General features: G+C 42.6%; 1 protein-coding gene and 1 long non-coding RNA gene across 4 annotated transcripts in view; both read left to right on the plus strand.

Annotated features, from left to right (window-relative positions):
* LOC308594380 overlaps positions 1-14,824 on the plus strand; it is a 920,885-nt gene that overhangs the window by 560,469 nt on the left and 345,592 nt on the right. The window lies entirely within an intron of this gene.
* Positions 1-14,824, plus strand: part of UNC5C (unc-5 netrin receptor C) — a 326,267-nt gene that overhangs the window by 238,927 nt on the left and 72,516 nt on the right. For all 3 annotated transcript variants that reach the window (XM_081206987.1, XM_081206986.1, XM_081206988.1), the window contains exon 4: positions 8,725-8,828. In XM_081206987.1, coding sequence (XP_081063113.1) covers positions 8,725-8,828 — 104 coding nt within the window. The remainder of the gene's footprint in view (positions 1-8,724; positions 8,829-14,824) is intronic.

Genomic DNA, 14,824 nt, shown 5'->3' on the forward strand with positions numbered 1-14,824 from the left:
CACAAGTAAACTGATCCCAAGCTGTTAAGGGCTCTATACAGTGGTACCTCTGGTTAAGAACTTAATTCGTTCCGGAGGTCTGTTCTTAACCTGAAACTATTCTTAACCTGAAGCACCACTTTAGCTAATGGGGCCTCCCACTGCTGTTGTGCCACCACCACGTGATTTCTGTTCTCATCCTGAAGCAAAGTTCTTAACCCGAAGTACTATTTCTGGGTGAGTGGAGTCTGTAACCTGAAGTGTCAGTAACCCGAGGTACCACTGTATACTAATTGTAATAGTACTAATTGTGAACTTGATCCAGTAGCAAATTGACAGCCAGCACAGGGCTCCAAGCAGAAGTGTTACATGCTGATGGGGTTTCACTCCTGCAAGCAATTGTGCCGCAGCATTCTGCACTAACTGCAGCTTCCAGATCAAGCTCAAGGGATGCCCCACATAGAGCACATAGAGCAGTAATCCAATCTTGAAGTATCTCGACTATCTCTTTCACAATACCTATTGATGTAAGTATAGAGGATAAATTGGGTTCTGAGTGGGGAAGCATGACAGAACAATTAACATGTTATGGAATATACTCCCCCCCCCAAAAAAAAAACTCAACTAGTCTGGATGCAACCTTAGTTATCACAGTGTTGGATTCTTTAGGATTTTTTTCTTCATTCTAAATTTGGTGTATGTGAATTCTTTTTATCAATAATGCAAGTAGACATTTGTGTTTAATAACTATCAAACATCCGTGTATGGTATTGTCTCAGTCAATATGTCTACAGCTAAAGAAATCAGAGCAAAGTTATCAGTTCAATCAACTGACACGATGAGAGCAGAAAATTCTTCTAAAGAAAATGTTGTTAAGAGGTTGTTAGAAAACTGGAAAAGATTCCTGATCCCATAAGCTACAGAAACAACAATAATCCCTACCTCAACGATTTCAGACTGGGATACCAAGTTAGTATTTGATGTTTGATTGTCTCCTGCTAGACTCCATTTTAAGTAGCCTTTCTCAGCTGAGATGAATTCAAACTTGCTCAAATTACTCTTTAATGAACACTGGTAAACAACAGACTAATTTACTTAAACAATAAGAATGGAGGCTAAAAAAAAAATTGTGTTCATAGTGAGATGTTCATGGAACAAGTGGTGCCTTCTGTTTAAAATAAGCAAAGGAGAACAGCCAACAACTGACTTTCCAGACTTCGCCAATGGATCTCTAATAATATTCTTCTTCTTCTTTGGCGATCACTCGTAGCCGAGTAAGATTGTCTTCCATAAACACGGTTTTAACAATGAGTCCATATGTGACAGTGATATTTATAAATACATGACCTTTTACTAAAAGAGGAAGGAAGGAAGGAAGGAAGGAAGGAAGGAAGGAAGGAAGGAAGGAAGGAAGGAAGGAATTGAGAGAGAAAATGGTTACCTGAGAATTCATGGTCCAACAACTGGGCAGGCAGCTGAAAAATCTTATGTGCTATCCATCATTTGGCAGGGATCACCTGTGTATGCTGTTCAGGGCTTTAAAAGAAGGGATATACCCAGCCATAGACATAACTGGAGATGACTAATTGTTCAAAACAGCCATGTATTGAACTGCATTTTAAGTTAACCATGCATTTTAAGTTAACATGGTTAACTTAAATAACCAAATTGACACTTGAATAATAGCAAGGGGTGGTGGTGGATGATTCTCACTGCTTGCGCAAATTCAGTACAGTAATATTCTTTCCCATCACTGCTCCTTCCTAACAATACTGACTTTGACTTCAGTAGGACTATGTACAATTTTGGATTTCTGATAAGTATAGCAGCTAGTAGTGGTGGCTGCCTGTATGTGACAAAAAAAATTTGCCCAGAAGATAGGATTATAGGTAATCCATTATAAATAAAGTCGTTGTCCCATCCCCCCCCCCGCCATGCCAAAAAAACCAACCCTACTGGAATCTTGACTTCCATTATGCATGTGCTTAAAAGAATGTGAATAAATTCATGCTATAAGCTTCTTGGGTCTTTAAAGTTATTTTCTTGAAATCAAGTGTAGAAAATGGAGCTTAAACGCCATCAGTTTGCTTTAAATCAAAGTTTCAGTCAAAGAAAAATGCATATAAAAGCCCTTCTTGTTTTCTGTAGATTCCTGCTCTGTTTGTTTTAGAGGGAAAGTCCTAGGTAGAATTACTGAAAAGGGCATGTGAGAGGAATAAGGAGTCTTTAAGGTCTACCAAGGGCAAAAATCCATCTTTCTCTGACAGTAATGCACCATTCTTCAGTATGTTCCTGGTTTACATTTAATTCCTAGCTGACAAGTGTCCGTTTTTCATGCCTATTCATTAGTCACCCTTGCATTAGCACTGCCTTGAAGGCATCTCACCTGCCTCTTATCACATTTCGCACAAAATGATAAAAGATATCCTTTAAGTTTTACCCACAACCCCCTTCCATCACAGTGAAGTCCAGCCAAAAAAATAAAATAAAATAATACAGGAGGAGATTAAGTGGCAATTTTGCACAAAGGGGAATTCCTTGTGGACTATGAATTTAAAGAGGAAATGATGTGGGGAAGTAAAGTGTGAGTAAAAATCACATAGAGGTGGAATACTTTCAGAAAGTTAAATATAGAATCCACACAGTTTTTCAGATTTCAGAAAATTACAAGGACACAAGGAACCTTAAGAGGAGGAGGAGAGGCCAGTACTTGGTAACATATATAATAATTTGCTGTCCTCCAGATGTTGTCAGACTGCAACTGGGGCTCATGGGAGTTGTAGTCCAATGACATCCAAAGGGCACCAGGTTGAGTAACATTCCACTACATGCTTTCCTTTCTAAACCCTCCAAGTTGGTCCCTGGTATTTTACAATGTGATTGATCTCCATTAATTGGGCTAAAATGAAGCCCTCCCAAAAACAGGGGGAATCCCAGCCAGTCTGGGTTAAACTGTCCTGGGTTAGGCAACTCTTAACTTTAAATATTTCTCTAGAGCTTCAAAATCATTGTAACACTAGGGCCTTCTTCTACATTTTGACTTATCTGATGATTCAAATGCAGTATTTCTGTAAATTCTGAATGTTTGTCATATCAGGTATGTTGTTTCCATGAGAATAATTTACATATCCAAGAAGAATATAGGTTGGTGAGATATGATTGAGCTGGATATTAAGTTCCTGACTTGACTCTCTCTCTTTTTAGTATTTTAAATGAAACTTTGATTTTTGTAACTTTATTTGGCTAGCTTTGAAAAGAGAGTAAAATCTTGCTGCTGTTTGAGGTGATTTCAGTCACAGAGAATGGCATTCACAAAAACTCAATGTGAAAATGCCACCTGCAGCTCTGCACTCTTTTAGCTTACAGATGCTTGCTGTGCATCCAGCGCTGAGAAGGGGCTTTACTTTTTCTCGTTCAACTGTAATCTGAATGTAGCAAGCCACATATAAAGCTGTACAGCAAGAGAGTCAACAGGCTTCTGAGGAATGTATAAAATAAATAAATAAGATCTGAAGGGATAGTGCTTGTCACTCATTTCATCCGGGAGACACACACCCAAAAGCCTTGTAAGTACACAAAGGGGCTAAGTGCGGGAATAATGGTGTGTTTTGAACACTTGGAAAAACATGACAGTGTTGCAGCCTTTAGGGAAGACTTGAACTCAATAAATGAGAAACCCATGAGACATTTGTAGTTGCGCATAAACTAGTTATGTTTAGGGTTGCCATGTTCCTAAAAGTGAAAATCTGGACAAAGTTGTTGAGGTTTGTTTGGAACATCTCCCAAAGAAAGTTTTTGGGCTTTGGGGGGATTTCTAAAGCTGCTTTTAAAAAAAGGTTAAAAAATCACCCTACTTGCCATACATCTGGGTTTCCCAAGACATTTTGCCGATTTAGAAGAAATCTACCATGGACACCAGTTTTTGGCACAATTCCCAGATATATCCAGGAAAACCTGGACGTATGGCGGGTCTAGCAATGTCTGATTTACCTGTGCTTTCCCACATCTTTTGCATTCCCCAAAGGAACTGGTTGGCATTTTCTTTCTTTTTTTCTTTTCTTTTCTTTTCTTTGCATCCTTGTAGTTGCTGTGTGGAAAATCTGTCTAGATTAGAAATATAGTAGTGGAAACATAGCTCTAAGTACACAAAAGGAAGTAACCAACAGAATGTAAGAGCTCTGCTGCCTTGTAAACACACAATTATATCCTTCTTGAAAGGGTGGGAGTATTCTTTACTTTGATAGTCTCTAATGGCTGTTTTAAGGGCATTAGAGTCTATTATGTCAGGGTCTGTAGTTAAGAGTACTTTTAGTTTGTAGATCATTGACCCAGTGAAGCATAATGGTGCCTTTTCAAGTGTTAGTGCATATCAGGTCACTAAGATGGACATAAAGAGGAAATGGGAGTGGAGAGTTTGGAATCATTAAATTCTCCTGAAGGGCTGGTAGGAAAGGGCCTTCATCTGTGCTGCCTTTTTCCATTATAATGAACAGGATTTAGCTTGCTGGGAAGCAGCAAAAACAAATTATCAGTGTTACGAGTTAATGAAGCTGCCTGCAAAATTGTGCTTTCATAAACAAAACGTGTTATGAGCAGAGAGGATCATGATTTAAAAGGTTGGTGCATTAACATCAGGCCTAAATTAATGCTTTGTTGGGTACATGGGGAAAAGTAAAACCAAACTCCAGGGAACACGCTTGGATTATTATCTGTTTCTAGCACACCACCGCTTCTCTCACTGCAGTACCCTGGAATGGTTGCAGTTTATTACCTGTCCATGATCTGTTGCTGTAGCTGTGTGCTGCTGCAGCTAATACTGCATTTTTCCTTCTTGCCACCTCATGTTTAATATGACGGTCAGGTATAATATTAGTTACATCTATAAAAATGCAGATTATATGAGGTAGTACAGGGCTGGCAGCAATAGTGGCCTGTGGGGTGGCACAGATGGAACTTGGTTGCTTTCCTGGCTTCCCAACACAGTGGGTTGCTGGTGCTTACCCAGCAGAGAGTAGGTGTGGGGAGATTGGTTGTCAAGCGGGCACCTACTTCATTGAATCATATAATTGAAGAGTTGGAAGGATCATCTAGTCCAACACTCTGTTATGCAGGAAACTTTTGCCCAACATGGCACTCAAGAGTCTCATGCTCTACTGACTGAGCTATCCTGAGTATTCAGTGATCAGTTTGGAAACATGAAGGCACCACCTGGTTATGAACTCAGGCCCTTTCAGATGCTAAAATGGTTGCCTTCTTGGCAGAAACACGGGGGATGGGCAAAGGCATTCCCTGTATCAGTTCCCAAAATGTGGAACTCTCTCCCATAGAGGTGTGTTAGACACCCTCATTATGGTTTCTGTCATTTGCTGAAAACGCACCCTGGTCTTTGTCAGATTCAGGTAAGTAGCCATGTTGGTCTGACGCAGTCAAAATAAATTAAAAAATTGTCCAGTAGCACCTTAGAGACCAACTAAGTTTGTTCTGGGTAAGAAGTGTGAATGCACACAAAAGCTTATACCCAGAGCAAACTTACCTGGTCTTTGTCAGTTATGATTTGGATGAACTATGCCTCTAAAACTTGCTGAGAATCACTGGTGGGCAAAGGACTTCCCAAAGGAATCCGGTTGGCCACTGTGAGAACAGGATGCTGGACTAGATGGGGCATACAGCTGGCTCATTTACTGTCATGGTGTTGTGTGTAGTTTGTGTGGGACCACCTCTGTTCATCTTTGGTTTGGTTTGAATTATTTTATTGGTACCTTATGGTGAAGGACAAGTACCGTATTTTTTGCCCTATAAGACGCACCGGCCCATAGGACGCACCTAGTTTTCAGGGGGGGGGAATCAAGGAAAAAAATATGATTTCCCCCCCCCCCGCAGCTCTGGGAGCAGCGGACAGGCTGCACGCAGCCTGTGCGCTACTCCAAGACCTTCTCCCTGCTTTTGCAGGAGGTGGCGGAATTCCCCCACCTCCCGCAAAAGCCCACAGGAGCCCCACTTGACTCCTGTGGGCTTTTCGACCAGGAGGGAGAAGGGACTGAAAGGGCCAGTCAGTCCCTTCTCCCTCCTCGGGGAAAAGCCCCCAAGAGCGGCGCGCTCTTTAAAGGGTGTGCAGCTCCTGCAGGCTTTTCTAGGAGGTGGGGGAATTCCCCCCCTCGTAGAAAAGCCGGGGAGCCCCTTTAAAGAGCGCACGGCTTTTGCGGGCTTTCGCGAGAGGTGGGGGAATTCCCCCATCTCCCCCAAAAGCCTGCAGGAGGGAGAAGGGACTGACTGGCCGAGTCAGTCCCTTCTTCCTCCTCGGGAAAAAGCCCCCAAGAGCGGCGCGCTCTTTAAAGGGTGTGCGGCTCCTGCAGGCTTTTCTAGGAGGTGGGGGAATTCCCCCACCTCCTAGAAAAGCCAGGGAGCCCCTTTAAAGAGCGCACGGCTTTTGCCTGCTTTTGCGGGAGGTGGGGGAATTCCCCCATCTCCCGCAAAAGCCCAAAGGAGGGTTGGAGAGTAGCGCTGCTTTCCCCACCGCCAGCCTCAAACCCGGGTTGGAGAGTAGCGGCAAGGCATCGCGCGCCTTCCCGCTGACCTCCATCCTCTGGGGCTGGCGATGGGGGAAGCACTGCTTTCCCCACCGCCAGCCTCAAACCCGGGTTGGAGAGTAGCGGCAAGGCGTCGTGCGCCTTCCCGCTGCCCCCCATCCTCTGGGGCTGGCGATGGGAGAAGCGCTGCTTTCCCCACCGCCAGCCTCAAACCCGGGTTGGAGAGTAGCGGCAAGGCGTCGCGCGCCTTCCCGCTGCCCCCCATCCTCTGGGGCTGGCGATGGGGGAAGCGCTGCTTTCCCCCACCGCCAGCCTCAAACAGCAGACTCTCCTGGCTTCAGCAGAAGCAACGCGAAGCCTCCGGAGCGCAGGCTTCGGAGGCTTCGTGTTGCTATCGCTGAAGCCAAGGAGTTTGCATTCGCCCCATAAGACGCACCCACATTTCCCCTTCATTTTTGGAGGGGAAAAGGTGCGTCTTATATGGCGAAAAATACGGTAATAAATCTTTCAAATGGATAAATAATAAAACTCTGGCAATGGGGCCGTGTCCTCTGCTTAATCTCTGGGCAGCACACCGTCTTAGAAGGCAGAAGGCATGTCATGTGGCATACAGAGTACTGCCCTCCTCAAACAAATGTTGCAGAAGAAAAGTGGTGGCAGCATGTTTCACATGAGCAGATGAACATGTGAACATGCCTAGTACCTGCTGGAGTGCTTGACGTGGGTTGCCTGCCTTTTGGGTCTGCTCACTCAGTGAACCACCTTTTCAACAGTGCTGTCTTGTGACGTGTTGGGACAATATGTCTTTATGAGTCTTGATGAGTCCAGGCCAGCAATAACAAAGCACCCATGCCACTGGGACAATGGCTTTGGGGGGCCAGAATAGATGAGGGGACTGTCCCCAGCACCTGCCATCTCAGGCAGCTGCCTCACTCTGCCTAATGGCTGGGCCATCCCCAAGACAACAGAACACCCCTACACTGTTTTTTAATACAAGCCATGCCCCATTGAACCCAGCAGAAAAGTGACTACAGAGCTCAGTGATTCTACTTCCCACTTGTGTTTTAAAAGTCCCATAATTTAGCAGACTAGAATAGATCAGATTGTTTATTGTCAAATATGGAAATTAATCTAACATATATGTATAAATGATGGTCAACCTTAGGTAAATGGACCAAGTAGCAAGTAAAGTACCAAACTCAACAACTAGGAATATTACTGCTATCTGTTGCAAGGTGATAATTGTATTAGGGTACTTGAAGATAGAGTAAGGAGCAGGTGCTGAACCTCTGAAGGACTTTCTGGAATCTTTTCCCTCTCACATTAATACAATGCACTCTTGAACTTGATACTTTGTGATTTAGATGTTTCTATAATATGTAATTTTATTTCCCCTAGAAAACATTTCTGTTATAGAGAACCTAAACAGATTTTGCACTGCTTCTGCATTCCTGTGGGTTGCCAGTGGGCTCAGTTGAAAGAAGTAATCTAATGGCTAGGAGTCCTTAGGTCATCTGTTTGCTAACTGTGATGCGTGCCCATCAACCTGCACTCAGTGCATTATGGATTAATGCCAACAAAGCAAGATGGCATTGGGCCATGTCGGCAGATGATCGAGGAAGTACTATCAGTGACTTCATAATCGGCTAAGAAATCATTTCCAATTTGATTCCCAAAACAAATTAGAGAACAAGCATTCAAATCTTCAGCTGCCCTGGAAAATAATAAATAGTATCTGTCATGGGCAAGATTACCACACACTTCATGTTCTCTGCATCTATATAAAAACTGAGAGTCTGCCACACTCTGCTGTGGCCAAAAAACTGCACCTACAATCAGACAATGAAAATATTCAGTTCTAAGCAATGGCTTAATTTTAATATAACAGGTGATGTCAGAAAGCAGATTTAACCGTCAACCTGAGATGGTTCCTCAGTCCCCCATGGCCTTACCATCTACTTTCTCCCACATACATGGTAACTGCCATTCATTCCTGCAGAGGAAAATAAAACACTTGCACACAGCAAGTGAGGGCAAAACATGTCTTCCATCATTGGCATTGTGTAGTCCAGCTCTCAATAACCAAATATCACAAGAGGGTGCAGTGGTGACAAAATAGGAGACCTCTTTCCATGTGCACAGTGCAGCCATCATTATGATGCACTTTTCAAAGCTAGAATAAACACTACAGACATTTGGTCTTCTTTTTTCACCCTAGATCTGCGGAAGACTTTTGAGCAGGAGCCACTTGGGAAGGAAGTATCTTTGGAACAGGAAGTCCTTCTCCAGTGTCGGCCACCTGAAGGAATCCCAGTTGCTGAGGTGAGTGGCAACAGCTTTTCTTACGGGAGGGAAGTAAAGGGAGGGGAAACTGACACAGTTATCCTAACTGAGGCCTAATCTGTGGCTAATGGTGCAGTGAATTAGGCGATGGCATGATAAATGGGAGGTAATGGAGATCTAACTGCCTGCTGCTGGTAGAATAGATTGATTGGGAACTGATTAATGACTTCAGAGTCAATTAGAATGCCCCACTAGGCAGAGCTACAGGCAGTTTAGTTTCATTCTTCTGCTCCCTTTTCAAGAAACAAGAACACAGCAAAATTCTATCTGTTATCTCTAAGACAAACACTGGGAAGAATTTATGAATGCATCACTGTTATCTCCCACCCAGCCATCCCTATCCTTTTCAACATGCTACTATTGTGACAACGGGCTTTCACATACATTATTAAAAACTTTTTTTTATAAATGCTGTATTTTGTTTTACTACTACACTTGTGCATATGGCAAGTCATTCAAGCTGCATGACTATAAGAATTCACATGCTGTGATCTGATAGGAAGCTAGAAGAAAGGAAGACCATAATCCATCTTTTAATGTTCCATGTCTGTTTTACTTAATAGCAATTAAAAACTCATGGGTGGGTATTCTTTTATCTTCCTTGTGGAAGTGACCCTACCGAGAAGAGGAAAAAAGAGTCAGCTTTCAGCATGGGGACACCATCTGTGAAGAATAACCCCCTAAGTCTGGTAGTTGTGCTGATTATGGAAATGTACTGTTCCTTCTAGTTGCTGATAGTTTAAAATAAGCATTCTCCTCCTCTTCTAAGTACATAACGAGTTCCTATTTAAGCTCATAATACAAGCTGCACAGGCCACTTCTATTGTTGTTGAGTTCCACTGTATCACCAAGCAGCTGCCATCTCTCTGGGAGAGTTTATTATGTTTAATTCACCTATTTCAGAATGTGGCCCTTATTTTTCCCATCTGCCAAATTAAAAGTCTTGCCAACTTGCTAAAAGACAAGTAAGGATTGTTTAGTGTGAAGCTGCTTGGCGTTTCCTTTGATGGTTGATTTCTTGTGAGACTCTACATGCTACCTGAGCCTTACTCTGAAACTACACATCACAGTTCCAGCAAAACTGGGGGCAAGCAACTGAATAAAATAATATATGATTAATTCTGTTTTACTCCCATATTTTCTTTCTTTGCTTTCTTATTTCCTGGGGCAGGAGAAGGAGGAGGAATAATAATTCAATGGAAAGATGCGCTGACTTCTAATAAGCCAGCTTTGCAGTGGCCATGGTGTACTAATCAACCAATATTCCTTTGCCTCCGAACATCCCACCAGCCAGCTGTTGCAGACAACAGAATCTGCAACAGGGCATGTCATATTGCAGATGCATGGTGGTACTTAGGGACTTCATTACCTTTGCAAGGAGCTGAGATTACTCATGACTGGTAGATTGTCTGCGTGCAGTATTACATGCATAACACAGATCTGTACCTCCCAATATCTTAATAGCTAGGAGCAGGAAGTCTGATTGCGTGCCAGAGATAGAGGGGAAAACAGCATGATGAGTAGACAGGAAGCTTTCACTTTTGTTGTGCATAGCCTGCCAAGAAATATTATCGTCTTTTTCCAGAAAAAGTGGAAAAAATAGTGCCATAAATTGTTTTTTTAAAAATTATTTAAAAGATTGGAAAAGAAAGATGACACTCCAAATATAGAAAGTACCAAACATTTTTTACAAAGCTTCTAAGCACAGCAGCTGACTGTGTAGGAAGCATTTTGATTTAACAACATACGAAATGGGTAGCAGTATTTTTTACTGTTTGTTTTCTCTTGACGGAGATGATGAGAAGAACCTGTGGCCCTCCAGTTGTTGCTGGACTACAATCCCTGACCATTGACAATGATGGCAAGGAGTTGAAGTCTAACATGTAGAAGGCCAGAAATTCCCCATGCCTGCTCTAGACCTAATCACATTCCCATAAGGAAGAAGAAGAAGAAGAAGAAGAAGAAGAAGAAGAAGAAGAAGAAGAAGAGGAGGAGGAGGAGGAGGAGGAGGAGTTTGGATTTGATATCCTGCCTTTCACTCCCCTTAAGGAGTCTCAAAGCGGCTAACATTCTCCTTTCCCTTCCTCCCCCACAACAAACACTCTGTGAGGTGAGTGGGGCTGAGAGACTTCAAAGAAGTGTGACTAGCCTAAGGTCACCCAGCAGCTGCATGTGGAGGAGCGGAGACGCGAACCCAGTTCACCAGATTACGAGTCTACCACTCTTAACCACTACACCACACTGGCTGTCTATAATATGTAAGGTCACAATTTTTCAAGCAATGAGACCCTTCTTTGATTTGCCCCTTCCCAAACACACTTTAAAAAAAGGTAATTTATTCATTGACATAGTCTGTCAAATTTTCATAGCTATTCCACTCCTGAGGATAGAGAGAAAAAATTTCCTCATAAGAAGCAAATGACTAACCTACTTTATTTATTTATTTATTAAATTTATATACTGCCCTTTATCACAAAGGTTCACAGGGTGGCTCACAAAATAAAATACAAGATAAAAACACAAGTACAGTGGTACCTCGGGTTACAGACGGTTCAGGCTGCAGACTCCACTAACCCAGAAATAGTACTTCAGGTTAAGAGCTTTCCTTCAGGATGAAAACAGAAATTGCGCAGCAGCAGCGGGAGGCCCCATTAGCTAAAGTAGTACCTCAGGTTAAGAACAGTTTCAGGTTAAGAAATTGCGCAGCAGCAGCGGGAGGCCCCATTAGCTAAAGTAGTACCTCAGGTTAAGAACAGTTTCAGGTTAAGAACAGACCTCCAGAATGAATTAAGTTCTTAACCCAAGGTACCACTGTTAACGATTAATACAAAAACAACAAAACAATACTCCCCTTCCCACAGAAACATTTGAAAGGCTGTAGAATATTACTCAGCCAGAGGCCTGGTTGAAGAAAAATATTTTTGCCTGGTGCCTAAAAATATGTATTGAAAGTGCCAGGTGAACCTCCCTGGAAAGAGCATTCCACAAAGGTGGACAAACAGCCCCAAAAGGAGCACGATGTGACGTGTCCCACCAGAAGTACTACCTGTCCACTAACACTTCACACCCCCGGCAATGCATGAAGGGGAAGGGAATAATAATTAGTTTGAGGCAGGGTTCACCCCTTCACATGAAGTGGTAAACAGAAGGACAGCACCTCTGAGCGTGTACAGACTGCATTTCTGTCACCATTTAGTAAACAAAGTCTGCCCTAGCTGCTGAATCTGGGTTGAATCTTCTTCAAGGCTTCCAGGCTGGAAAACATTATTTCTACGAAAGCCCTGAGCCTTCCCATCATGTCTCATAAAAATGCATCACGGACTGAACTCTAGAACGATCCTCCCCAGAGCTGGCCTGTTAATAGCTGCCGTTTTTCCAGACCATGCAACATATTAATTCACTTTGTCAAGCAGAAGAGATTGATGTCTGCAAGCTAATTGTCTGTTAAACCTATTTGTACTGCAGTCGGGGCAGACACCAATTAACACTTGGTGGGTCCCAGAGTCATCTGTGCAGTAGCTATTCTGAATAATTCTGTTAATGGCTTCTGCCCACCTACCTCCCTCAACTTTACCTTGCCTTCCGACTTTTCTTTTTCTTTTTTCTTTTCTTGCTTGTTTTTGAAGCCAGGAGGGGGAGATCAAACACCCAGATTGGAGATTAGCCTAATAGAGCTTCTGTATAGACTCCTTCCAACGCTATTAAAGGAACAAAGGACCAAACACAAATGAGCATGAATACCTTAATGTGGCGTTTTACTGCTGCCACTAGCTGTAACTGGCAAGATAAAGTGATGAAAGATAACTGGGTTGGTTGAAGGATTACATGATTATTTTAATTTTGGAGATGAATGCACGCTTTGTTTAAGGCTATACTCATTTGCTTGAAAGACTTTTATTATAATAGCATAGTTAACAGAGTAAGAAGTAGCTGTGGGAAGTCAGACAACTAGCTATGCCCCTGACTTCGGAAGTCAAGCCAGATAATGTATTCAACACAGTCACGTGTTACTAGTTGGTCTTATTTTATGGAAGGTGGTTGACCCTCCTTCAATGTAGGTTTTTAAGCAGAGCTTGGATGGCCATCCGCCAGTGATGGTTTAGTTGTGATTCCTGCATTGCAGGGGGTTGGAGTGTATGACCCTTGGGGTCCCTTAAAACTCTATAATTCTGTAATTTTATGGTTACATTAAATGGCTACATTTTATGGTTACCTTTCCACCAAGGAGCTTAAGGTAGCATACATGGTCCCCACCATTTTATCCTTGCAGCAATCCTGTGAGGTGGGACAGGCTGACAGACTGTGATTTTCCCAAGCTTCGTGGCTCAGTAGGGATTTGCTCCCTGGTCTACCAGCTCCCAGCTCAAGACTCTAACCATTACTTCCTGTTCCACTTAGCAGAAAAGTAAACCCAATAGCCTAGCATATTTAAATGTGCACTTTTTCCATTAAAAAGTGTATTTTTTTTGTCTTAAGCTGCATCACATTTGGAAAAGTGCAAAATGCAGTAGACAGCTATGTTCTGAGCTTCACTTTGGTCTAAGAAGTGTAGATCAGCTCATTTCATAGAGGAAGTTGTAAAGAATGAGTTACTTAAGAATCCGTAGTCCATCATGAAACTCTGGATAATGACAAATGGCAGGACATATCTTCTTATTCAGAAGACTGAGATGTACAGCAGTGAAAGTGTGGGTTTGCTCTGCCTCCAGATTCCCAGACTATCCCTGTTCCTTTGACTTCTTTGCTGACTTCCCTATCTCTTTAAAGTTTGGACTGATGCATCTTAGGTCACATCCTGTGCACAACTTCCTCCTCCCCACACTTCTCTATCAAACCTCAAGATGAGAGGTCTTCTTGGATCTATCCTCAGAGAACAAAAGAGCAAGCATGTCTGCTTTGTCTTCTCTAGATTAGTTAGGTTGGAACTAGAAACCTTTTCTATTGAAGTTATACACTTCCTATAATAAACAGCTTTATTGTTTTCTAAGTCTACAATATCTCTTTGTGTATGATGGGTGTTGGCTGCTCTGTGTTGGTTTCCCATTATAAGGCAATGTAGAGATGCCGTTGCTTTACTTTTGTGTGAACTGTATTCTGGAGCCAGCGGGAGCTCTAGAAGCTGCCATTCCCAAGACCCAACACATAGGAGGAGCTGGCTAGCAGCCAGTTACAGTTTCTAAAAGCAGCAACAGCTCAGCTTGAGTTGAGGCTTCACTGAAACATAGCATTTGTTTGAGTGGATTGGAGTTGCAGGCCTTGTAAGAGACAGCCAAATCCAAATGAATGGGTGTGTGTTAGGAATTCTACACATTGCCCAGAAGGCCTAGAGTCAAAGCCAGATTCATTATTCTGGGTAGCTTGGAGCCAGGAAAGGCAACAGACGATTTGTTCAGCCAATGGAAAAATCAACTCGGCATCTCTTTCACAAGTATTAGTGCAGCAGCAATCCAGCAGCTGATGAAGGAAAAGGTTAATGTTGTAGGAAGAATGGCAAAAGCAATATGACATTTCCAGTAGCTCTGGCTTTTTTCTACCAACATCACTGGTTGCTTAACCATAGTTAATGAATCTGTGTACAGCACCATGGTTAAGGGTTATGTTAGCAGGTTTTCCCTGTTAACCCAGGATCTGAAGTCAGATGATTGTTCTACCTACCCAACTCTTTCTTTCTGAATATGGATTTTGTTATTTTCAAGAAAAATAACAAGTGACTAACTGAGAGACCAGCAAGCAGCAGCAGCAGCAGCAACAGTGGAGTACATTATTTAAGTATTCCAAATTGTGTACAGTCGAGGCCAAAAGTTGAGGCAGAGCCAGCAATAAAAGGTATATATCAGTCCAAAACTGAGCATCTGGAAAGAAGCATTTATCACATTGATTCCCAAGTCAGAAAGGGAAAAGACTCAGCTTAAGAATTACCGTCCCATCTCACTCCTGAATGTGGATTACAAAATATTTGCAGACATTTTAGCAAA

The sequence above is a fragment of the Podarcis bocagei genome (genome assembly GCF_964188305.1).
Source record: "Podarcis bocagei genome assembly, chromosome: 9".
Lineage (NCBI taxonomy): Eukaryota > Metazoa > Chordata > Lepidosauria > Squamata > Lacertidae > Podarcis > Podarcis bocagei.